General features: G+C 32.2%; 3 protein-coding genes across 4 annotated transcripts in view; 2 read left to right on the plus strand and 1 right to left on the minus strand.

Annotated features, from left to right (window-relative positions):
* The first annotated feature begins 530 nt into the window (after window positions 1–530).
* Window positions 531–4,140, plus strand: Hsc70-5 (Heat shock protein 70 cognate 5). The gene is made up of 11 exons (XM_034338124.2): window positions 531–742; window positions 1,168–1,229; window positions 1,337–1,482; window positions 1,592–1,715; window positions 1,779–2,087; window positions 2,282–2,444; window positions 2,524–2,980; window positions 3,167–3,463; window positions 3,553–3,740; window positions 3,845–3,985; window positions 4,043–4,140. The coding sequence occupies exons 1-11, from the start codon at window positions 650–652 to the stop codon at window positions 4,124–4,126; spliced, it is 2,064 nt and encodes a 687-aa protein (XP_034194015.1). The 5' UTR covers window positions 531–649; the 3' UTR covers window positions 4,127–4,140.
* A 1,195-nt stretch (window positions 4,141–5,335) lies between these two features.
* Window positions 5,336–7,347, plus strand: Fnta (farnesyl transferase alpha). Of its 2 annotated transcripts, none has more exons than XM_034338131.2 (5): window positions 5,336–5,644; window positions 5,916–6,270; window positions 6,348–6,557; window positions 6,634–6,817; window positions 6,889–7,347. In XM_034338131.2, the coding sequence occupies exons 1-5, from the start codon at window positions 5,488–5,490 to the stop codon at window positions 6,988–6,990; spliced, it is 1,008 nt and encodes a 335-aa protein (XP_034194022.1). In that variant the 5' UTR covers window positions 5,336–5,487; the 3' UTR covers window positions 6,991–7,347. The 2 variants fall into 2 exon arrangements, with proteins under 2 accessions (XP_034194022.1, XP_034194029.1); XM_034338138.2 differs by having other exon boundaries at window positions 6,348–6,548.
* A 5,097-nt stretch (window positions 7,348–12,444) lies between these two features.
* The window catches only part of LOC117611638 (uncharacterized), a 36,537-nt gene continuing 26,403 nt past the window's right edge, over window positions 12,445–22,578 (minus strand). The window contains exons 8-9 of the mRNA XM_076690584.1: window positions 22,277–22,489; window positions 12,445–16,695 (exon numbers count right to left, since the gene is read on the minus strand). Coding sequence (XP_076546699.1) covers window positions 16,585–16,695; window positions 22,277–22,489 — 324 coding nt within the window. The 3' untranslated portion in view covers window positions 12,445–16,584. The remainder of the gene's footprint in view (window positions 16,696–22,276; window positions 22,490–22,578) is intronic.

The raw sequence follows: 22,578 nt of genomic DNA on the forward strand, positions 1-22,578 counted from the left end.
GATATCGTATACCTACTGATCTCCAAAAAAAAGAATATTGGTTTTCTGTCGTTAATACATCCATGGTTTATTTAAATTTTCTAATTTAATTTTTACTGCATTATTTGTAATGTAATTAAATGTAATTATAAGTATGTAACATTCTTAGACTATTACATCAGGTTACCGTTTAAAGCCCGGAAACTAGGTGTACCATCTTCCTCTATAATCTTAGTTGTTGACGAACTATTTTTTTCTTATTTACAAAACAAGAACGAGGTGATTATTATCTTCTTATACATATAAATTACCTAAATTATTAAATGATCTGTTTATTTATGTTTTTCTGAATAAGAGTTATTTCATCATAATATTTAATTCACTTTTATAATATTACTACTGCAGTAGAAGATTCTGGATAGTTCTCGAGCCACGGGAGGCATGGAAGGCCATGCAGTACGTTGATTGGTATATTTGCAAAGAACCGAGCTATGATTGGTCGGATAAGATTACGTGCCCTGATGGCAGAGAAGAGGGATTTCTACTGCGCGCGTGGTGTGCGCATTACGAGTCTCTCTGAAGGTTGCATCACTACACGTGAAGTTGGGCTGTTCGCGTTTCTCCGAAAGTTTTTCATTAATTCCAATCGATAAAACGTGTAAAAATCAAAATGTTGGCTGCTGCTAGATTGTTAACCCGTAGCTATACCGGTATAACCTGCGATGTCACTCGAAGACAGCAATTCAGTACTATTCTTAAAAATGTAAGTTACGATGGCGATCCACGGCACGCTGTTCATCATTCTTTTTGCCGAACATTTTCATGTCTTATTCGGATTGTACGATATTGATACTAATCCGTCGCATACTCGATGCTAAATTTATCACATACGTGTCTGGTTTTTAGTTTTGAATATTTAACAGAATTAGAAGTACTTTTACAGGAACATTTAAAGCGTGCCGACTTTGTAGCCGGCACGTGATTTCGTCGCAATTTATCTCCTGTACCTTTTAAAATAGTTTCGACAGAAAATAATGGATATATCTATCTTTATAGCTGCAATGTTACATATATTATTTATAACACGTATTCTTAAACTATTTTTGTCGTATAGTTATCTAAAATTCAGTATTATGTTACCATTGATTAGTTTAACGTTTTAAAATGTATATAATCATTAATTTTTAGGCTGCAGCACCAGCATTTATTGCACCCCAAAGGCCTACAGATGTACACCAATATCGATTCAAGTAAATTCAACAAAACATTTTATGCAGTTCATTAAATACTTCTCTATTGTAATAACAATGTAACATTTGATTTCTCACATTATCAATGAAATTATATCTTTATATAGATCGGAAGGTGTAAAGGGTGCAGTTGTTGGTATTGATCTTGGAACAACATTTTCATGTGTAGCTGTTATGGAAGGAAAACAAGCCAAAGTTATAGAAAATGCAGAAGGATCTAGAACAACCCCATCTTATGTGGCATTTACTAAAGGTATAAAATTCTATTTCCAAAGAACAACTTGCCCATCGCTTTTAAATGTTCACCAACTTGATAATTTTAACAAGAACAGAATAAAGAGAGATATTTACTCACTTTTCAGATGGAGAACGTTTAGTTGGTATGCCTGCTAAGCGTCAAGCAGTTACGAATCCCTCGAACACATTTTACGCAACGAAACGATTAATCGGACGAAAATTTGAAGACCCTGAAGTTAAAAAGGATATGTATGTATTACATATATTTTATTACTAACGCGTTCGCTTATCACGATTTTCATATAATCGCAGGAAAACAGTTTCGTATAAAATTGTACGAGCTTCTAATGGGGATGCGTGGGTACAAGGTGGGGATGGTAAAATGTATTCTCCTAGTCAAATTGGTGCATTCATACTGATGAAAATGAAGGAAACAGCTGAGGCATATTTAAGTACATCGGTAAAGAATGCTGTAATCACCGTACCCGCTTATTTTAATGATTCCCAAAGACAAGCTACCAAGGATGCTGGTCAAATTGCTGGACTTAATGTACTTAGGGTAATCAATGAACCAACAGCAGCTGCTCTTGCATATGGCATGGATAAAACGGAAGACAAAATGTAAGAATTATCGCGTTTTTAACTGTATCATAAACGTAGTTATATCTTTAAAAGAAAAATGATGCTATTATTTTTCGTCGCATAGAATTGTTTTTTCAAAAGATGCTGAAGTTATTTACTGATTAATTTTAAGATATTTGTCATTATTTCCTTATATATGAGAAATATTATATATTGGATAATGTGTGTTTCAGTATTGCAGTATATGATTTAGGTGGTGGTACTTTCGATATTTCAATTTTGGAAATACAGAAAGGAGTGTTTGAAGTTAAATCCACAAACGGAGATACCTTCTTGGGAGGAGAAGACTTTGACAATGCGGTAGTTAATTATCTTGCGAAGGAATTTAAAAAAGATGTGCGTATAATAAATTCAAATAATTTGGGCTATTTTTGCTATAATAAATATCTTTGTATATAATGTAATCTTCTTACAGCAAGGTCTTGATGTTGCGAAAGATGCAATGGCTATGCAACGATTAAAAGAAGCAGCTGAAAAGGCAAAAATTGAATTGTCCAGTTCTTTGCAAACTGATATAAATTTGCCTTATCTTACCATGGACTCTAGTGGACCAAAGCACTTGAACCTTAAGCTTTCAAGAAGTAAATTTGAAAGCCTCGTTGGTGATTTAATTAAACGTACCGTTCAGCCATGCCAAAAGGCACTTTCTGATGCCGAAGTAACCAAGTCTGATATCGGTGAAGTGTTGTTGGTCGGTGGTATGACGAGAGTACCTAAGGTTCAACAAACGGTACAAGAAATCTTTGGTCGGCAACCATCGAAAGCTGTAAATCCTGATGAGGCTGTGGCTGTCGGTGCTGCAGTTCAAGGTGGTGTACTTGCTGGAGATGTGACGGATGTGCTTCTTTTGGACGTCACTCCTCTGTCACTTGGTAAATAATTATTTCCTCACATTTGCTTCAAGTTACTCATATACTATGATGATCTGATGGCTAATCTTCTCTCTGATAGAATTTGATGAGCATAGTCTTACTGAGTTACTATATCATTATAATAAACTGTTAGTTTCATAATCACGTTTACGCTGATGCTGCAATACCATTGTTTATATTTTTTAGGCATTGAAACGTTGGGTGGTGTGTTCACGAAATTAATTTCTCGAAACACAACTATTCCTACCAAGAAAAGTCAAGTATTCTCTACAGCGGCTGACGGTCAGACCCAAGTCGAAATTAAAGTTCACCAAGGTGAACGAGAAATGGCTACCGACAATAAGCTTTTAGGACAATTTACTCTAGTTGGAATTCCGCCTGCACCCAGAGGAGTGCCACAGATAGAAGTCACATTTGATATTGATGCCAATGGTATCGTTCACGTATCAGCTAGAGACAAAGGAACTGGCAAGGAACAACAGAGTATGTATCAAACACATGATTTGATTGTATTAATTTAAATAAATTTAAATGCATTAATCTTAATTGCACTAATTTTATTTTATTTACAGTTGTTATTCAATCAAGCGGTGGTCTTAGCAAAGACGAAATTGAAAATATGGTAAAGAACGCCGAACAATATGCTATGCAAGATAAAATTAAGAAAGATAGAGTTGAAGCTGTAAATCAAGCTGAAGGAATTATTCACGATACGGAATCTAAATTAGAAGAATTCAAAGCACAATTGCCACAAGATGAAGTAAGGCCAACGTAATATGTTAATGTTGCATTTACATGCATTATTAGGTTAGGTTGGGTTAGGTAGGTTATTTACATATTCGTAATTTCCTTGAATGTTTTTAGTGTGACAAATTGAGAGAATTGGTTGCAAAGATGCGTGAAACATTGGGCAAGAAAGATGATCTGGAACCAGAAGAAATTAAGAGACAAACGAACGAACTACAACAAGCCAGCCTTAAATTGTTCGAAATGGCATATAAGAAGGTGAGTAATAAATTTGATTGTTCAATTGAAGGTGGTATGAAATGTATTTTTCTATAGATGGCCGCGGAACGGGAGGGACAAAACCAAAGTCAAAGCCAGAACCAAGAAGATGGACCTACAAAGAAAGAGGAGAAAAATTAATTATATTTAGACAATATATGTTTAAACAAAAACAAAATTAATTGCACACAGCTGTAGGAGTACGAGTCAGTATCATCCTGCACGCTAAAGTAAAACGCATCGTCATGTAACGTATACAACAAAATTGTAACGATGCATTTGTAGAATCTTTATTTTTGAACATGCGTTATTGGAAGTAGTAAATATTAATTTAAATTTCAATTTGAAAAGAATATAACTAGTGCTTTATAATTGCGTAAAGACTATTTAAAAAAGGCGTAAAAAGCAATTAAAGTAAAAACTTTTATTTCAATCCGTACTAATGAACAATTTAAAAATATTGAACATGTAAATGTGAATCTTCGTAAAGAAGTATTTTACATGGTATACCATTTAATTAGACTTTTGTAAAAGCAGTTCAAATTGTAAATTCTGTATATAACTGACTTACATTATGGCATTTTCTGCTAAGAGCTTTTGTGTCGTTATATGCAAAAAATGTTAAGGACATGACAATTTTAAACATTTGGCTTAATGGAAAAACAATGGAAATCGGTAGCTCAATAACTTAACGATACACTGTCATTATGAAATTTGTAACTACAGGAATTTTGTGTTATTTCATTTGGTATGAGTGTGGAAGCGTGGAAGTACGAGAGAGTGTAAATGAATGTTCGATGTAAAACAAATTATTCCTCAAAAAGTATGCGACATGTAGATTATTTTAGGATATATTGTATTATGATATAACCATGTTATTAAAATTTTTTATTCGAATCCATAAGCTCTAGAGTATAATTTCAATGTTTTTATTGTGTTATCTAATAAATTCATTCAAATATATATGTAAATACACGTAAGATGTATATAAATAATCCATTTTTTCAGTCTAGAAATGTTTACTGAAACAATTTATGTTTGTCATTTCTATTTGAATGAAATGATATTGACGTCTATATTCTTAACTTTTTAAGGACATGTGTTCTTAAAAGTATCCCTACCAAAATTGAGCAATAAATTTTGTTGTCAATGTTTGACCATCACATATTCAATATAAGTTGTTTATAATATTAGCCCAGAAGGCAACTTGGAACATTGTGCAAACTTCTATAGTTTAAATGTATATTTATATAACAAGAGATAAACAATGCATACATGTATGTACAAATTAATTTTGAAAATAAAGCATAATTTAGAAAATAATTTTGAAGTATGAATTTCTTTTACTTGACGGAGACATCTATGGTATGATTTGAAAAACTTGACATGAAACGAACCTGATAGAGGCTTTAACAGGTTTGAAAAGATAAAGTTAGACTAGGACTTAAGTTGTTAAAACATTTCTGTAAACATTGCTGTATAATATTTTGTGAAAATAAAGAATGACAGAAAGTTCTGACGAGGGATTGAATGGTGGAGATGGTCCCGAAGAGTCATCATGGGTTTTATATAAGGATCGTAAAGAATGGAGTGACGTGATTCCTGTACCTCAGGATGACGGTCCCCATCCTATTGTTGCAATTGCTTATTCTGAAAAATGTAAGTATTTTATGCTATTCATATATTTTATATTGTGAACAAATAATTATAGGTTTAATGGCCTGATCTAATCAACCTGAACTACTCTTGATGCATAACCTTAAGCATCTAACCTTGTATGCAGTAGAACTTAATAAAAGTGTCTTTATAAAAATTGAAATAATAAAATAAAGTACTAAACTAATACACCTTTATTCTTCTTCAACATTACTTTAATAAAACATGTTAGCAATAATGAAAAATTTCTATTTATGATCACTATTATTTTAAGTTAGAGACTCCTATGATTACTTCAGAGCCATTTTAAAGTCTGGTGAAAAGTCTGAGCGAGCATTAGCTTTAACAGAAGATTGCATCTGGCTTAATCCAGCAAATTATACTGCATGGCAATATAGAAGAGAAATACTTAAAGTTCTTGGGAAAGACTTGCACGAAGAATTAAAGTATGGTAATAAAATGATAGAATGCAATTCTAAGAATTATCAAGTTTGGCATCATAGAAAAGTAATCGTTGAATGGCTGCAAGATGCCAGCAAAGAATTAGAATTTACTGAAAATATTTTAAAAAAAGATGCCAAGAATTATCATGCTTGGCAGCATCGTCAATGGTGTATAAAGACATTTAAGTTAGTATATTGTGTTAATGTTTTCTTAAGATTAAGTTAGTTGTATCTAATCTAATGAATGTTTCATTTATGTATAGTTTGTTTGACAAAGAATTGGAGTATGTAGAACAATTACTAGAAGAAGATATTCGTAATAATTCTGCATGGAATCAACGGTATTTTGTAATAAGTAATACAACAAAATTTGAACAAAGTATAATTGAAAAAGAAATTGATTTTGCCTTGAATAAAATAGACATAGTAAAAGGAAATGAAAGTGCTTGGAACTATCTTCAAGGGTACTGTTGGTGATTAATTTTTACATGATTAGTAGTAATAAATAATTTGATTTTGCTAATATGTAAATTACATGATACATTTTAGTATTTTAACACACGACAGCGGTGGTTTGGGCTATAATGAAAAAGTAAGACGGAAATGCGAGGAACTTTATTCAGCCGGCTGTCGTACCAATCATTTACTAGCATGTATCATAGACATATGTCAAGAGAGACCAATGAAAGAAGAGTCGGCAGATTCGATATTTCATATTAATAATGCTATGAAGGTATTTTATCCGTTTATATACATATGTTTTCATATACTGTTAGTGTTACTTATATTTTCATTAAACTGCAGCTATGTAAAGAATTGTCTGAGAAACACGATAAAATACGAAGAAGGTATTGGGATTTTGTTGGGCAACAATTATTGGAAAAATTGAAACTAGAATCACGATAAGTTCTATAAAAATGTTTAGATTACTTTACATTTTTATAGTATACCCTTGATGATCAATACGTTGTAATCTTTTTACTCGAAAAGAACTGTGTATCATATATTTATATGTTGAAATAACAATGAATGTATCAATATAAGTATATTGTTCATAAAATTTGATAATGCATTTTAATCAATATTACACATTAATTAAAGAAATTACCTTGAAATAACTGTTAGTAACTGAAGAAGTTTTATAAATGGAAGAAAAAGTTATTCATAAAGAATTCATGATACTGTACGCAATATTTTTAAGTACAATAAGAAATAGAATAAGTTGTATAAATGTGGACGAGGAAAAATAAAATCTTAATAACTTTTACAAAGCTATATCTTTTCTCCTATTTCTGGCACACCTGTTCCTCGAATGAAGACAAAGTAACGAACATTGATTATCTATTTATTTATAAAATAGTTACATACTTTCAATTATAGTACAATAACTAGTGATAATAATTATATCAATGTTTAGGCTTTTTCGTAACTAAGGTATTGCGAACGCAGCGTTTCAAACGATGATTTTTACCATTAAAAATATTCCCATGCATCTTTGAAGCTTCAACTGAAACGTACTCGTTGATACCCAAGACTTGTATACCGATGGCTACCCCTTTGAGGCAGTGTCAAAATTTCTACCGAGACAAGTGAATTTCGTTGCAAATAAGCTATGGCAGTGACTGCATTTCTTTAAATCAAAGAATTCAGTTTCTTTCTTTTCCCTTTCAGAAGTGATAAGCTCTTAACAGAAAGTTCTAAATTCTTCAACGAAAGAAATAGAAATTGTACATTTATACCTTTACAAGATGAAGTAACACGAAGCTTATTTAGAGCAGTCTTTCTGTGCAACATAAAGAAAGTGAATTATAAGTACAAAAAATAGTAACAATTATAATTGTTTATATCTAGATCCGAACAAGTAATATGAGACATTTAAAATCAAAACTCGCCAAGTCCTTTTTTTAGAAAAATTAATGAAACAAAATGATCGATTGATTAATCAATTATCGAAATTATTAACGGAAAATGTTCTATGAATTTTGGTAAACGAATGGATCCGGTGGGTATTGATTCCAAACGCCTCGTGTAATATTAGAAGATTTTTAATAGAATAATCGACATTACACATGACACAAATCTTCCAACGATATGTGTAAACAACAAAGTAACATTAAATGCTTAAGTGTCGATATATATATTATATATTAGACGACACATGATTCTCCGAAAAAGATTACACATTTAATATCAGAGTTCACGAGAAGAACATGAATGTATGTTAATAAAAAAAAAAAAAAAAAAATGAAAGAATTAAATAACGATCGATGTTTCGTTTCGATGAAAATGTTTGTTACTAATCTAACAAAATCCCGTATGCAACGTAACCGATGTCCCAGATGCACGATACTTGTAGACAAGGACACGTTTTTCAGAAGATTTCATTTTTCTATTCCTAACATTTAACAATCAACATTCAAACGAATAGTCCGATTACATGCTGGTACCAATCGGAAACGGAATCCTCTTTCACGGGTAAAAGAAAATAATGAAAAATAAGAATTCATTTTCTTTAACTTGGAAATTTTGATAAATTGCTCGTTCATAGGACGCTATTTCCGGTTGGTACATTAAAGCTACGAGATACACGTAGTTTTACCACGGATATATTACATATACATTTGCTTTACACCGAAAATATACCATCATATGAATATTTCTTTCACCATTTTAATCCTTCTATTTTTTTCTCCGTTAAATTCCTTCACCTTTAACATGACGTATATTTATTTATTTCATTTTGTCTAACTTACTGTGATATAAGCGCACGATGCTTGAAAACTCGCGTGTCTCATGATGAATTTTCGAAGAATAATTTTATTGATAATGAAAAAGAAAAATACGATGGTTTAAAATTATTTCAACTATATAAAGTTGAATAACATTCACGGAACGCGTTTTTTCTTAAATGTTCAATTTGTAATTATTAGGTTGTTCTGCATCAAACGATTCATTTTAAAACGAAAGGTTTTACATAATTTGATGACAGTATGACAAAATAGCTTTTATGTTATACAATAAGTTTGAAGCTTAAAGTTTGATGAAAACGTTTACATAAAGCTTTCATTAATATTTTTTATACAAAATGGCTAGTTTGTCGTTGAAATAAATAACGAACCAATGATCAATGGATTGTTTGTTACAATAAAAAATCAGCCAGTTTGTATTAAAAGTGTTGATGGAGCTTTGAGTAGTCATTTTCATATAAAAAATTTCAAGCTTTATATTGATATGCCATAAGTACTATTTTGTAGTACTTTTTACACTTCGAAATTGTTCATTTAATATGCAACAACCTAATGGGATGAAATTAAAATTTCATTACGTTTATCCAAGTGATCATTGCATTTTTGTGTGAAATATTAAGTATAATCCTTTGATGAGAATGAGTCTGTTTTTTTTTTTAGTTTCGATTTTATACTAAAATCTAAAGACAGCAAAATTAATAATGTTCGTACGGTACAATGTTCATTGGTTTGAGCAAACAGAGATATCAACGTTCGATTTCGTTTCACACTCGAATTTGTACGTTTAAATCTAGGAACAGTGAAACTTAAATAATTCAGTACAGGTAACTCCCACATAAAACTCAGAAAAATTTCGAACAATATTCTTTTTCAACATTTTCATTATTTCCTTGCAGCAGTCATAATAAAACCAATTAATTATCAAAAAATTTTATTCTTTGTATTCTAAATCATTTAGTGAAAACATCATTGGCGTAACTAAGTAGGTAGGAGATTTTTCCTATTACTATTTTTCTTTGCCCCCAATTAATTCATTAATCTCAATTATTTCTTAAATTTCTATTTTTATATCACAGAAATTATACAAAAGAAAAATTAGCAGCTTTTGTTTCAAAGCTGCTGTTCCTATTAAGTCATGGAAGTCTGGAAGTTAGAATTATGTTTCCAAGTGACCAAAAAAAGGAATGCATGAGGATAATTAAAAGAATCCAAGAATTTTTGTTTAAGAATTAAAATATTGCACTTTTGTCAGTTTTTGTAATACAGTTCTCTTAGTTCCAAAATCATAATTAGTCCTTCGGTCCAAAACCACTGTGTTCTGTGGGGGTTACTTGTACTACTTCCTTCACGAAGCATAATTCGTTACACTGATCGTTCGAATGTGTTGCTAAAGTTCCTGCGCGCTCCACTTTCACAAGTTTTCATAATTCATATTCCAGAGAGAAAAATCAACCCCCCAAAAATGTCGAAATTTTACTCGTGCGCCGTGTAACACAGTCAGCCTACATTGTTGTGTTCTCAATTAATATTCTTCTTATGAATACGTAATCTATACGATTGGACCATCTGTTAGCCAGTACAAGCACAGCCTGACCATAATCTTCTAATTCTGCTTAAATATCGATGCTGACCGTGAATGGCTCATAGACCCTTTGAAACAATCCTCGCCAGGGTTGGTTTGTTTTTCCAGGGTATCGAGCCTCGTCACACGGATCAATTCCTTTTCGATCGTTTTTGTCCAACAATTACGATACTACGCCTAGTTACATACCACTGAAAATATATACTCCATAAAGATGCGATTAGCTATCGAGAAGAAGATAGATTTCGTACAGAAAAGATACAGATGGTGGACAGAATAATAGAAATAGCAACAAATTTGTTGTATTTCCTGCGAGATTTTCATTTAAATTTATAATATTTCCAAATGTTCTCTAATTTTGCTAGCCACATATTCAATGGAATCTTCGACATTTGTAATTTTACCTTTCTTTTTAAGCATAATCCAAAATTATTGATATTGTTAATAGTATTAGAATAGATAAAAATAAGGTGAAGAATAAAGGCGTGGAAAATTAAAACCAGAAATATGTGACAGCAGTCACCAGTGTTAACACGTTAAATTTCATACGGGTTGAAAAGGGATGAAATTTTATGTAATCCAATTATCAAAAGAAGAAATGATGAAAATCAATTTTGAATGATATTGGTATTATACTAAGTATGTAAAGTTTCAAATTGCGAGCTTAATAATTAATTAAAATTTAATACAATTAAATAACCGAAAAAAGTAACATTAATATTACATTTATTTTGTAAAGTAGCAAGTGGAAAGTGTTACTTGAAAAACTCTATTAATAAAGAAAAAAATATTTAATAATTTCATGCAATAATAAATATACTAATAACCCTCGCTGGTATTCAACGCGTTAACAAAATAAATTTATATTTATAACAAACATATCCATTATTTTGTCCAATATCTGCATATAATTGAATTCTATCCAAATACAGTGTGCCTACTTTCATTCTTTTTATCCTTCCAAGTGGAGCCAATCGAGATTCACTTCATTACCTTTGTACTTGTTCGTTAGTAACATTTCTTCTTTATTACAGAATGAAGAATTTGAGAAATTTGTTAGGCGATATGTTGCATTGTTTTTGATCGTTGAAGAAGGGTGCAGGATTTTAGGACTCCACTTTCGCGTAAAGTATCTTGAAGCGATGCAAATTTAGTTTTTTCTTTCAATAGCAGAATGAAACTAGTGTTGTGCAAGTGATAGGTATACGAACGATTCAAATGAGAGAATCATTTCGAACCGGTTCTTATTGTCTCCATCGATGAACTAAAGAGAAACGCTTTTTCTTTTCTCTCCCTTCGAGGAATTCTTTCCTCGATTGCGCCCTTAGAAAATACGAAATCTGGTCCTTAGGAATAACGCCAGAAAAATACTCTCTGTTCGCTAATTTGTTTCGAAAAAGTAAGATTTTTATATCGTTTTGATAAATGATTTATGTGTCCGCGTTCCTTGGGTGTCTAACTCAGACCTGTCCAAGAATTTGTCCTCCTGACAATTTATGGCAATCTTTTATAACAAAAGATAAATCAATATCGAAAAATAGGAGTTCGAAAAAATTCTTGGTAGAGATTTAGGGCTAATTAATTAAAATTAGACCCCGTATTTTAAGAGAGTTCTTGTGTCACTAATCTCGTTAAAATTCAAGTCATACTCCAGCCCTGTCATTAACCCAAATAAAAAAGCGCCTCGTTTAACGAGAAATATTAAAATGACGAAAAGGAAATAAAAAGTAAGAGGATGGCCTCCTCTATTTGCTTCTCTAAGGCTTATTTTCAGAGCATTTCGTAGACAGGTCTGATCTAATCTCTCGTACAATGCGAATTTGAAATAACACTTTGAAGTGTATGCTCGTCGGTGAGATCGCCAATTTAATTTGAAATCCAGCTGAAGTTTCATTCGATTCATAGTTAACGATCTTTGGATAGTTTTGAACTCTCACCTTTTCTCCAAGGCGTTCTAGAAGACACGTTAAATACGTATATGTAATAACAGTTTTGACTAACGATCGACAATGATGTAATTAATTAGATCGATCGGTTACGTTTTTTTTTTTCTAATCATAGATACAAGGTCTTACAGATGCAAGCCTCTAGACACGCTATAAGATAAGACAATTCTCTGTTAGTGATAATGTGTGTGTACGTGTATTTTAGTGTTCTCTGTGTGTGCATTACGTGTTTAGAACGTGAGTTGATTAAGTATAAGATAGAATTAATTATTAAAAAAAAGAGATGTACAATTTTGTTAAAGAAAAAGAAATGCAAGTATTCCTTTTTTTTTACGAATCTGTATAGTTTCTTTTTAATCTTTGAAATACTTCCACTTTCGGAATTGTAATATGTAACACATAATGTTTTATTCAACACCATTTAATTTTGCCTGTCTTCTACGGTTTTGAGGCTATAGTTTATCCCAGTTGTATGAAACACCTTCTATACGAATACAGTAAATTTTAATTAATTGGGACACATTGGCACCGAATTAATTTACCTCGCGAATATGTCCTTATTTTGGTAACTGGACTATGTATTAATATTATGAACTGGGTCATAAATTTAATAATAATAAATATTTCCTATGATTTTGATCGTGATTAAATAAATAGCGTTTACTGTAATTAGTTCTATCTTATTCTTGATTAACGATGTGGACAAGAAAATACCTTACGCGTTTTTCTTTTCTGACAATCTAGATCTAACATTCGGTTGAGGTTGAAAATATCTAGACAATATAGTTACTCCGTTCTCTTGCCTTTCTTTATACTTACATCAGTAACTTCAAAGACATGCGGTAGTGATCGAGTTTGATACGAGGCAACCATCGACGTTTGCCTCACCTTTACACGTAAATTCTTATGTTCTAAAGTGTAGGCGCTGCTAAAAATCGGAGAAATCTCTGTTCCTGTATTTCTGTACTGCCTATATCTATGTCCGTGTCCCGTCGTTTCCTCAACTACTCAGCTTTCGTTTCGACTTTTCATTGTCTTCGTTTCTGGCCATCTCGATGCATCGACAAATGTTCCACATTGTCATTGATACTCTTAAAGTAATTGTATCACAAAAGTTACATTCCAAATTTAGGATACAAGTACTATAATACTGATGTAAAATAAATAAGTCACCTTAACAATATAAAATAATAAGTCAATCATTGGATACAAGCTATTGACAGAAGGCTTCATTTCTGAAACTATATTATTCTTTTTGAATAATTCATATTATATCTTCATTATAAATTAACAATAGCATTCTCGTGTTATTATTAAAAATGTATAGTATCGAGCAAAGTATTCCTCTAGGAAAAATAGCGTTACAAGGATACAATAACTGAAAAGTTAAAACTTCAAAAACAATGTAATGGAAACTTTTACCAACGAAATTTTATTACTTTTTTTAGCGGAAAAATTAACGGATGGAGAAGAAAATTTTCAGACCTGAACATTTTCAAGATTTTATTTCAATTATCTAAAAAATTACTTCTTTATAAAATAAAAAAAAGCACAATGAAATTGTTATTATTTCAAATAAATTTCTATTTCTTGTGTATTCAATCAACAGACTGAAATGTTATTTCAAACAATTATTTCTTATTTGAGTAATTTCAACTGAAATTAGCTCAGGTCTGTTCTCCTTTCGTTCGAACATTTCCAACCCCATCCGGCTGAATTTCAAAGGATTCGAACTATGCTTTCGATGCATCGTTAGCCTCGTTTCGTTCGTTCGAGCACACACCGACCATTTTTATTTATACTTTATCAGAAATGGGCAGTGATGAAAAACGGTTAAATATATATTTCGCACGGGGTATCGTCGTTACCCGACGCGGACGCTTTGGTCCAGTCATTGCAAAAATGTTACTAATCACAATAAAAATTCGGTATCTTGGATTCCTTCAAATGGAAAATCAACAAACCCTTCCACGCAATTTGTTTCTATCTGAGACTCTTTTTTTCTCCACCCACAACGTTACAGACTATTTGCATTAATTCTCTCTCTTTAGCAGCACGCAGTCTTTACGAGCTAAATTCTTATACCACGATTAATAATAATAATAATAGTAATAATAATAATAATAATAATTCACTTACCTGTCACAAAAATAAATACTTTTACTGTATCGCTTAATCTACTCTCTTATCAACTAGAAACGACCCCCGCTTAACATGGCCAGCTGCTCCAGCGGGTTTTTACGATATCTCTTTTTATATATACTTTCTACATTTCGAGTTAAGTTTATTTTCTCTTTCGTCTTTATTTTCTTTTTGTTGCCTAACGTTCAACGTTGCGATCTAAGCATGCTGAAAATTTAACACTTTGACTGCCACTGTGTCAATATCTGGGTCAGTACCGGGCTGAAGTTACTTCGAATTATGAATAAATAACGAATAAACTAATAATTTATTATCGGATAGCGGATGTTTAAACATTTATAATATACCAAAGTGAACAGAAATGATATAAGAAAAGAAAAAATGAATTATTCAGAATTTGTAATATTTGCACCCTTAAAGAAGGGTTAACAAGAATAATTTAGGAAATTTTAGTTTTTACTGTGATTCGACAAATGTTACGTGACAGCCAACGTGTTAATCCGAGATCCATTTCTTAATATCTCGTTGTGCAGCTGAAAGTTTAACGATGATCCGCGATCGTCTGGTACAGAATGGACAAAGTTTATATTCATTTGATGCTTTACGATCGCGGACAGAATTTGAAATTCGAAGCCCAACCACATGCTTTTACGGCAAACAATGGTGGTATCAAAATAAAATTAAAAAAACTACAATATTAAGAAATGAAAAATAATAACATTGGGAGCAGATCAGAGAATCTGCTTCATTTATATTTTATGTAATTTTAATTATTAGGTCATTTCATAAGTCGCTTTTACAAACAATTTTAATAACAAATATAATATAAATATCGACAAAAAATATTAGATCAATCCGATAGAAATTGCAAAAAAAAGTTATTTAGTTAAAAAATTAATTTCATCACAAAGAATGAATCTCCGAAGAAAATTTTTCTATATACATTTGTTATGTTTCTGTTTCTGCACAGAAAATTGATAAATAATTAAATTTATAAAAAATAATAATACATATGAAATCACCTAATGAATATAAATTTTAAACTTGACGTTCTGCGTAATAAATAATAGGCTGGTAAAAAAATATCCTTTTAGTTAAAAACTAAACTACCTTACTATTCATCTTACAATACCGTGCAAATGAGTTTGTCAAAGTGAAAAATAAACGTTTCACTTTGTTTCCTTTCGATCAAAGAAAAGAAAGATAAAAAACAACTAAAGAGTAACTGTATAAAGCTAAGCTCAATTATTGTTTCTCATATAAATACTCTGTTTTGAATATCTGTGCTTCTCTATACAACTATTCTCTGGAACGAACAATGCCGCGTACAATTTACTTTTAAACGGCATATTTCTTTCAACAATTTCCTTTTTCCTCTTCTCTTTCGAGAATCGCACGAGTGCTACAGGAATAACGATCCGTCTTATCATTAAACATCAACTTCCACGCAATTATAGTAAATTTCTTCGTTAATCCTCGTCAACCATTACGAATAACATTTTTCTTTATATATATAATTAGCTGCATGTTTGTTCATCGTTTGTAGCGCGCGTCCCGTAAAAACGAACTACAAGTTCGTAACAATAATTATCCACTCGTAACTACTAACAACCATGTTAATATCGTTCTTCTGCGTTACTTTATTTTTTTTTTTTGGTAATTTTTTGGTTTTTAATAAATTCTCGTTCAACTAACCCTTTCTCGTCTAGCGGTACGCATACGTAGAACTAGAACTACGGATTCTCGAAAGAACAATCTCTATTCTTTTCTCTGGGTCGACTTTTAGACACAGTTTCCGGGTGTCTTGTGACGCGACCTTTTTACTCCTCGATCATTCTTTTCTTTCCTACCGAGTTGTAAGAGACAAATGTGTGTGCTGTTTCCTCTGAAGAACGAGTCGACCAAATCCCCCTTTTGAAATTCACGATGACTCTCGTTGTCGCTCGAGATCTTCGTGATACACCTTGAGGAGAAATGCATCTGGTCCAGAAGGTAAGGTACAACGTTGAGCGATTTATTCCGAAAAAGAAAACGTCGAGTAATCTCTTCAGGTCCATGGAGTGTATCGTGGTCGCGCCGAGTGTCAGAAGGCCGTGTCTAATGCTGCCATACTCGTGGAGATATCCGGATCCGCTTGGCAAGCTTCTAAAAATTCTGACAACGTCACCACGCCGTCCTTGTTACCGTCCATCTTCTGCAACAGTCGCAAAACGTTTATCGTTACATTGGATTCTCTCGGGAATATCCTATTTCGTGTTGTAGCAATTGGATTTATTTCCTGCAAGATTTACTTTTTTTGTTTTGCTGCATGTATCCAGTCGTATTGATTAAATTTTCAACTTTAAATTAACGTAGCGTAAGTGCCATTTTATATCACGTTTATGTCATGAAATCAAGTCATAATTTTTACATATAAAAATCGTTCATTTGATGTGTAATGATCTAATAGATACATAATGATTCTTTCCATTAACGAATTGTAATTAGGGGGTATCCATTTGCGTGAACCCGTCTGTTCGACTCTCCCTTTAGAGAGCTAATGCGAACAAGGATCGATTATATCTCCGATCATACTACGTGTAAATACACGAAAATTGAGTTCTGTTCAACACAATCGGAAATCTGTTGTTGAGTTGAGAGAATTGCAAAATCATCGTCGATCTCTGTTGGTTCTGAATTAAGCTTCTAGCGCTTCTATAAAGGGAACGAGAATTCATCAGCATGGTCTGCTGTTTCCGGATTAATTGAACTCGTGCTTAACAACAAGCTACGGTCCATCATCGCGATTCAACAATATCATTTACACTAGAGATGGTTATTGAGATTAAATCTGAAATTTCTATTGATTGTTATGGATTCGTTTTAACTGTAATAAATTTTGATATATTAATAACAAATTTTGCAACAAAATATATATTTATAGTTCCTACAGTTCGAGCAATTACATTTATTTATTGTTTCTTTCTTGAATCAATTTTAATCATTTATGTTGGATTTATTTATTTTATTTTTGGTTTTAAAATTATTAATTTATCGAACGTTCAGAAGTGCAAATCAGTGATAGAAAAAGAAGTAAAGGCAATTTTGATGATGAAATGGCAAACGCAAATTCGCGTTGAAAGTTCTTCAACACCTCTGTACAGTTCCTCTATCCATCTCTATCTCTGCTGGCAGAATTTTCCAACCGTGGGATCGTGAAATGAATCAGCGGAGGGGATCAATCGATGGTAATTAATCAGGGAGAAAGCAGATGTAACTGATGTGAACTATACCACACACATACAGTTCGTTATCCTGGTATAGACTTTTAATTAAAAACGAGCATCGAGGGTTCGGTGAAGAGACCACCGTTGAAATCAGCTCTATTGTTACTGAAAACCACCTGCCGAACTTTCGAGAGCACTTTATGCCCAGTTAAACGTACGGTTCATGTGGAAATTTAAAAAAATAAGATAAAATTAAGTAGTTGCTTTCTATGATGCCTAAACAAGTTTAGGTATAATTTGTTTATTTTAAATTAAAAATATTTCTGTCAAATTACATGCAAAATTAAAATCTGTATCATGTAGACTGTACTATAAGATGAAAATATATACTTTCAGCAGTCAATTCAACACGCATAAATTTAACGGTTCATGTAAATGTTTGTTCTATCTGACTATATTACAACTTGTCCCCGAGTTACAATTGTTTTTGTGTCGTACCAGTTGTTCAGCTGTTTCTATTGAAATTACTCTAAATGTCCACTTTCGGTTTAAATACAACCCTTTAGACGTCTTATCATTGACCTTCTGACCTATTCAAAATTGCTAGGGGTTGTTCGAATTCGGGTACGCGTGCACTTGCCTAACTTCCGACATAATGGATTTTATCATGGGAATAATTCTAACTTCTAATACGTTTCAGAATTATTTTTTTTACGAAGAATCGATTCATAAAAGAATGATCTAAAAAAAATGATGACAATGAAATTTTTGAAATGCCTCCACTTCTGGTGCCGATGCATGTATCGTGTGATGCTTTATTCAATATCATTTAATTTTGTTTAATGAACTTTGTTCTATTTTTTATTATTTTACAGATTATATCCGGACAAGTTGATTGGGTCATATTGTACAGTTAAACCTTTTTCAATTATACAGCGATTAACTGTAAAATTTCTATTCTGTTTATCGAATTATTAAATCGCAGAGCATAAAATACTCGTCTCTGGTGGTTCTTTTATGCCCACGATCCACTTAGGGCAGTGCAAAACTAAACTTCTAACTAATTGCGATTCAAGAGTCATTCCATTGAGGACACGTACACAAATGCCATGTTTTGCAATGGGGGTTGGCGTTAGAATTGGAATTACTGAGTTTCCTTCCTCCCTATTCTCCTTGTATTCCTCCCTTTGCCTGTTAGTTCTCTTAGCTCTTTATGCACACACGTGCATACATACATGTACACACACGGGCAAGGAAACTGGCGACTGTAAACAAGCAGTTTATCCTTGGCTTTCGAAGCTGTTTCACCAAGCAGTCTTCGTTACGATTTTCCTTTTTGCGAAACTTTAGTATACACATCGTTTGCAAAGGCCAAGTACAAGAGAGACCCTCAAACAAAGATTCAGAATTAAACTGAATCGATTTGCTACAAGGTGTATAGTTCTAGTAATTTTATATTTGCTTTTATACCTAAATGATTTGGGAATGTTTATAAAGTGCGTTAGAAAATTAGAAAATCATTAATGCATGACGCACCCAGTGTGTCATCGAATGTTTACAATACAGTGTAAGATGCACCTAGTGTGTCCTCAAAAAAATTGTATAATATCAGTCAATGCTCAACAAAACTAACAATAAATAATTGAAAATATTAGAGGGGAAAATTTAACAATAAATTAATTAATTAAATTTCATCTTGTACAAAAAACAGAATAAGTGTGAAATATTAACAATATTTGCAATTATTTAAACGGTGTAGAAATGAAAAATGTATAGATATTGTAATACATTTGATGTTGGTTATTCTGGTGTTAACAATTACATTGTATTTCAGATCTTCAAGCTTCTATATTATTTTCTTCCGCTGTTTAAGGCATATTTCTGGTTCGATTCTTGTTAAGACAGAGGATAACAAGAAACTCGTTTCCAGAAGCTATGAGATGTTCGTATAAATTGTCTCCCTGAAGCGAATCGCGGCGTCTTTTATTCGACATAGAAAGAAGGCACATAATAGGGAAAGGTGGTGTGGGCAGATCATTGTAGATACTGTCATTCGCGGCTAACAATGTGACAGTCGCTAAGAAGAAAGGCTTTCTCTTGCATCATTGAAGTCGACTGGGCCCTTTACGAGCAACCTCTCGTTTTCCTTCGTCAAAGTGAACGAGCAGGATTGTCAATGCCTGTGGAAACGTTTCGTTCATTGTTGTACCGTGGCGAAAGATCATCAAGAAGATCTTTTGTACCTCTGGCTGCTGTCGTTCAGTGACGTTTCGATTAGATAAATTAAAAGGCAAGTAAATACAGTATCGTGAGGAAAATGGCATTACAGAAAAAACAGAACTTCTCAAAACCTTAGTTTTGATATATAGAGCTGATTGAAACAATTTTATTCGATAGCTTCGAAATTATCAATTTTCAAATTATTTATGTTTTTTGTTTATCAAAACTTGACATACGATATCAAAATATATATATTTTTGGCAGATTCTTGAAATAATTTGGATCTTAATTTAGGAGGACTTGATTTTGGGTTTTCGTTACTTCCTGAAACCATTGTTTGCGAATCTCGTGGCTTTAGTAATTTCGATTGTCTATTATGAAGTATAGATTTTATGCGGATTTCATCTTAAAATATTTCTACGTTTTGTGCAGCTGGTACTTTGCCAGCTGGTGTTCGAGATGAATATGCTTTCGTTGTTCAGAACATGCAATGGGACGGTAATATCGGATGGAGCAAATTATAAGAACACGAAAAACTGACAAAATGTCTGTTGCAGCCTATCACATTTTCCACTACCTACTATCTATAATATTCTCAAGAACATTCTTATATCGTAATATTTTCATATTTACCTAATGAACTGAAAGTAATGTTAAAAAATGAAATTAAATGTAATACTGTGCTTTCTATTAAATTTTATATGGAATTTGTATCATGAAAGAAAGAAATAATATTTCATAATCAACTTTTAATATAAAATTCGTAATTTTGATTGTTACAGTTCAAGAACCAAAAGCTTTCCTGGAAGCATTATGAAATTCAGTGGAATCCATTTTGTAAATTTGAACAAAAAGGAGAAATTACATTTTATGAAACTTTACAAAACAGAATTTTTAATTTAGTTTATTATAACGTGTATCAGAAATTTCTTTGCAGAGAATTAATTTATAAGTAATTGATCTTTAGGATCTCATCCTAATTGTAAATTGTTTTATTTGGAGGCTCTTGACGACTGTCCAGAGTGTCCATGCCTTAAAACGGCACTGTTAAGCAAAGTTAAATTGCATTAATAAAAATATCCTCCATTCGAATCGAGGCATTTCTGCCAGCGATTAATGAGATTTTCTATCCCATTAAAATAAAAGTCTGGGGTTCTAGATCTAAGAAATTCTTCGAATGCATTCATTATAGCCTCTCGAGTCAGAGCTTTTTTATTCTTTAGAAATTTGTCTAAAATCGGGAAGAAATGGTAGTCTGTGGGAGAGAGATCCGGCGAATAAGGGGGATGAGGCAGAACTTCGTATTTTAATTGATTCAATTTTTCCATTGTTAAACGTGCCACGTGTGGACGTGCATTGTCATGTAATAAAATAGGACCTTTCTTATCCATTAATGTCCATTTTTTTTCTGTTAATTTTTTATTCACCATATCCAATTGATCACAGTAAGTTTCTGACGTGATGGACACACCTCGTTGTAAAAAATTATAATGAATGATACCAGCCATGGACCACCAGACTGTCATCATAACTTTTCCTGGATGTAAATTTGCTTTCGAAAATTCTTTATTGTCACGTAATATCCATTTTTCGTCGCATGTTATTATTCTATTCAAAAAAGGCTCTTTAGCATGTCGACGAAGCAATAAATTGCAAATTTCGAATCTTCGATTTTTTTGACTTTCATTTAAATTATGAGGCACCCTCTTTTCGAGTCTTTTAATTTTTCCCACATTTTTTATGTATCTGAACACTGTCATTCCATCCACTCTTTTGTGAACTTTTGAGCACTTTTAAATCTTCATTTTGAAGACTGGTATCGTCGAAAGTAAACAGCAAACTAACGCAGATTTGTTGACAAATCTACCCCCCAAAGTTAAATTAAGATTAATTTATACTATCCTCTAAGAGTGTTAGTAATGCTTGAACTTGATTTCCGCATCTATTTTTTGAAAATTTCTATAGCATTACTTTATGACATACACATTTGAAAGACTTCCTGGTAATAATAGGTATTAGCTAATCGTACGTGTTTATAAACCTTCAGCCAAGTTCAAATAAATGTTGGTTAGTTATTGCCTAATTCGTAATGTATACCAAATAGATTTACTATGTACAATGATTTATATTTAACATCTAGTGATGAGCGCTTTCTATGCCAAGTTCTCAAACAATTCAATTGAATTTCAAAGTTTAACATTTATTTCATGATTATTCGAAATGAAAGATTATTGAAAATTTGAAAAAATTTAATATAATAATTTTTCAAGTCTCGAAAATGAATCCTAATTTTTTCCCCGTTCTTTTTCTTGGTCATGCATTTCTGTAGAAATATAAAAAAATTCATACCTGGAACATTCGATCTACTTTCTCACGTACGCCCTGGTGATCCAGATTTGGATCAGCGAATTTCCCCATCAGCTCGTATACGGCTGTCACGATGTCCGTCATTTCTTCTCTCGTGATACAGCCGTCGCCGTTGATATCGTAAAGGGAAAACGTCCAGCGTAGTTTCTCGTCGATAGAACCACGCGACAGTATACTGAGGCCAATCACAAAGTCCTGGAAAATCAAAAAATTCATTTTCTTAAATAGAATAAATTGTATTGATTTTAGTATCGCACTGATTATTATCAGTCTCCAGTTTGTTA

Source organism: Osmia lignaria, chromosome 10 (genome assembly GCF_051020975.1).
Source record: "Osmia lignaria lignaria isolate PbOS001 chromosome 10, iyOsmLign1, whole genome shotgun sequence".
Taxonomy (NCBI): domain Eukaryota; kingdom Metazoa; phylum Arthropoda; class Insecta; order Hymenoptera; family Megachilidae; genus Osmia; species Osmia lignaria.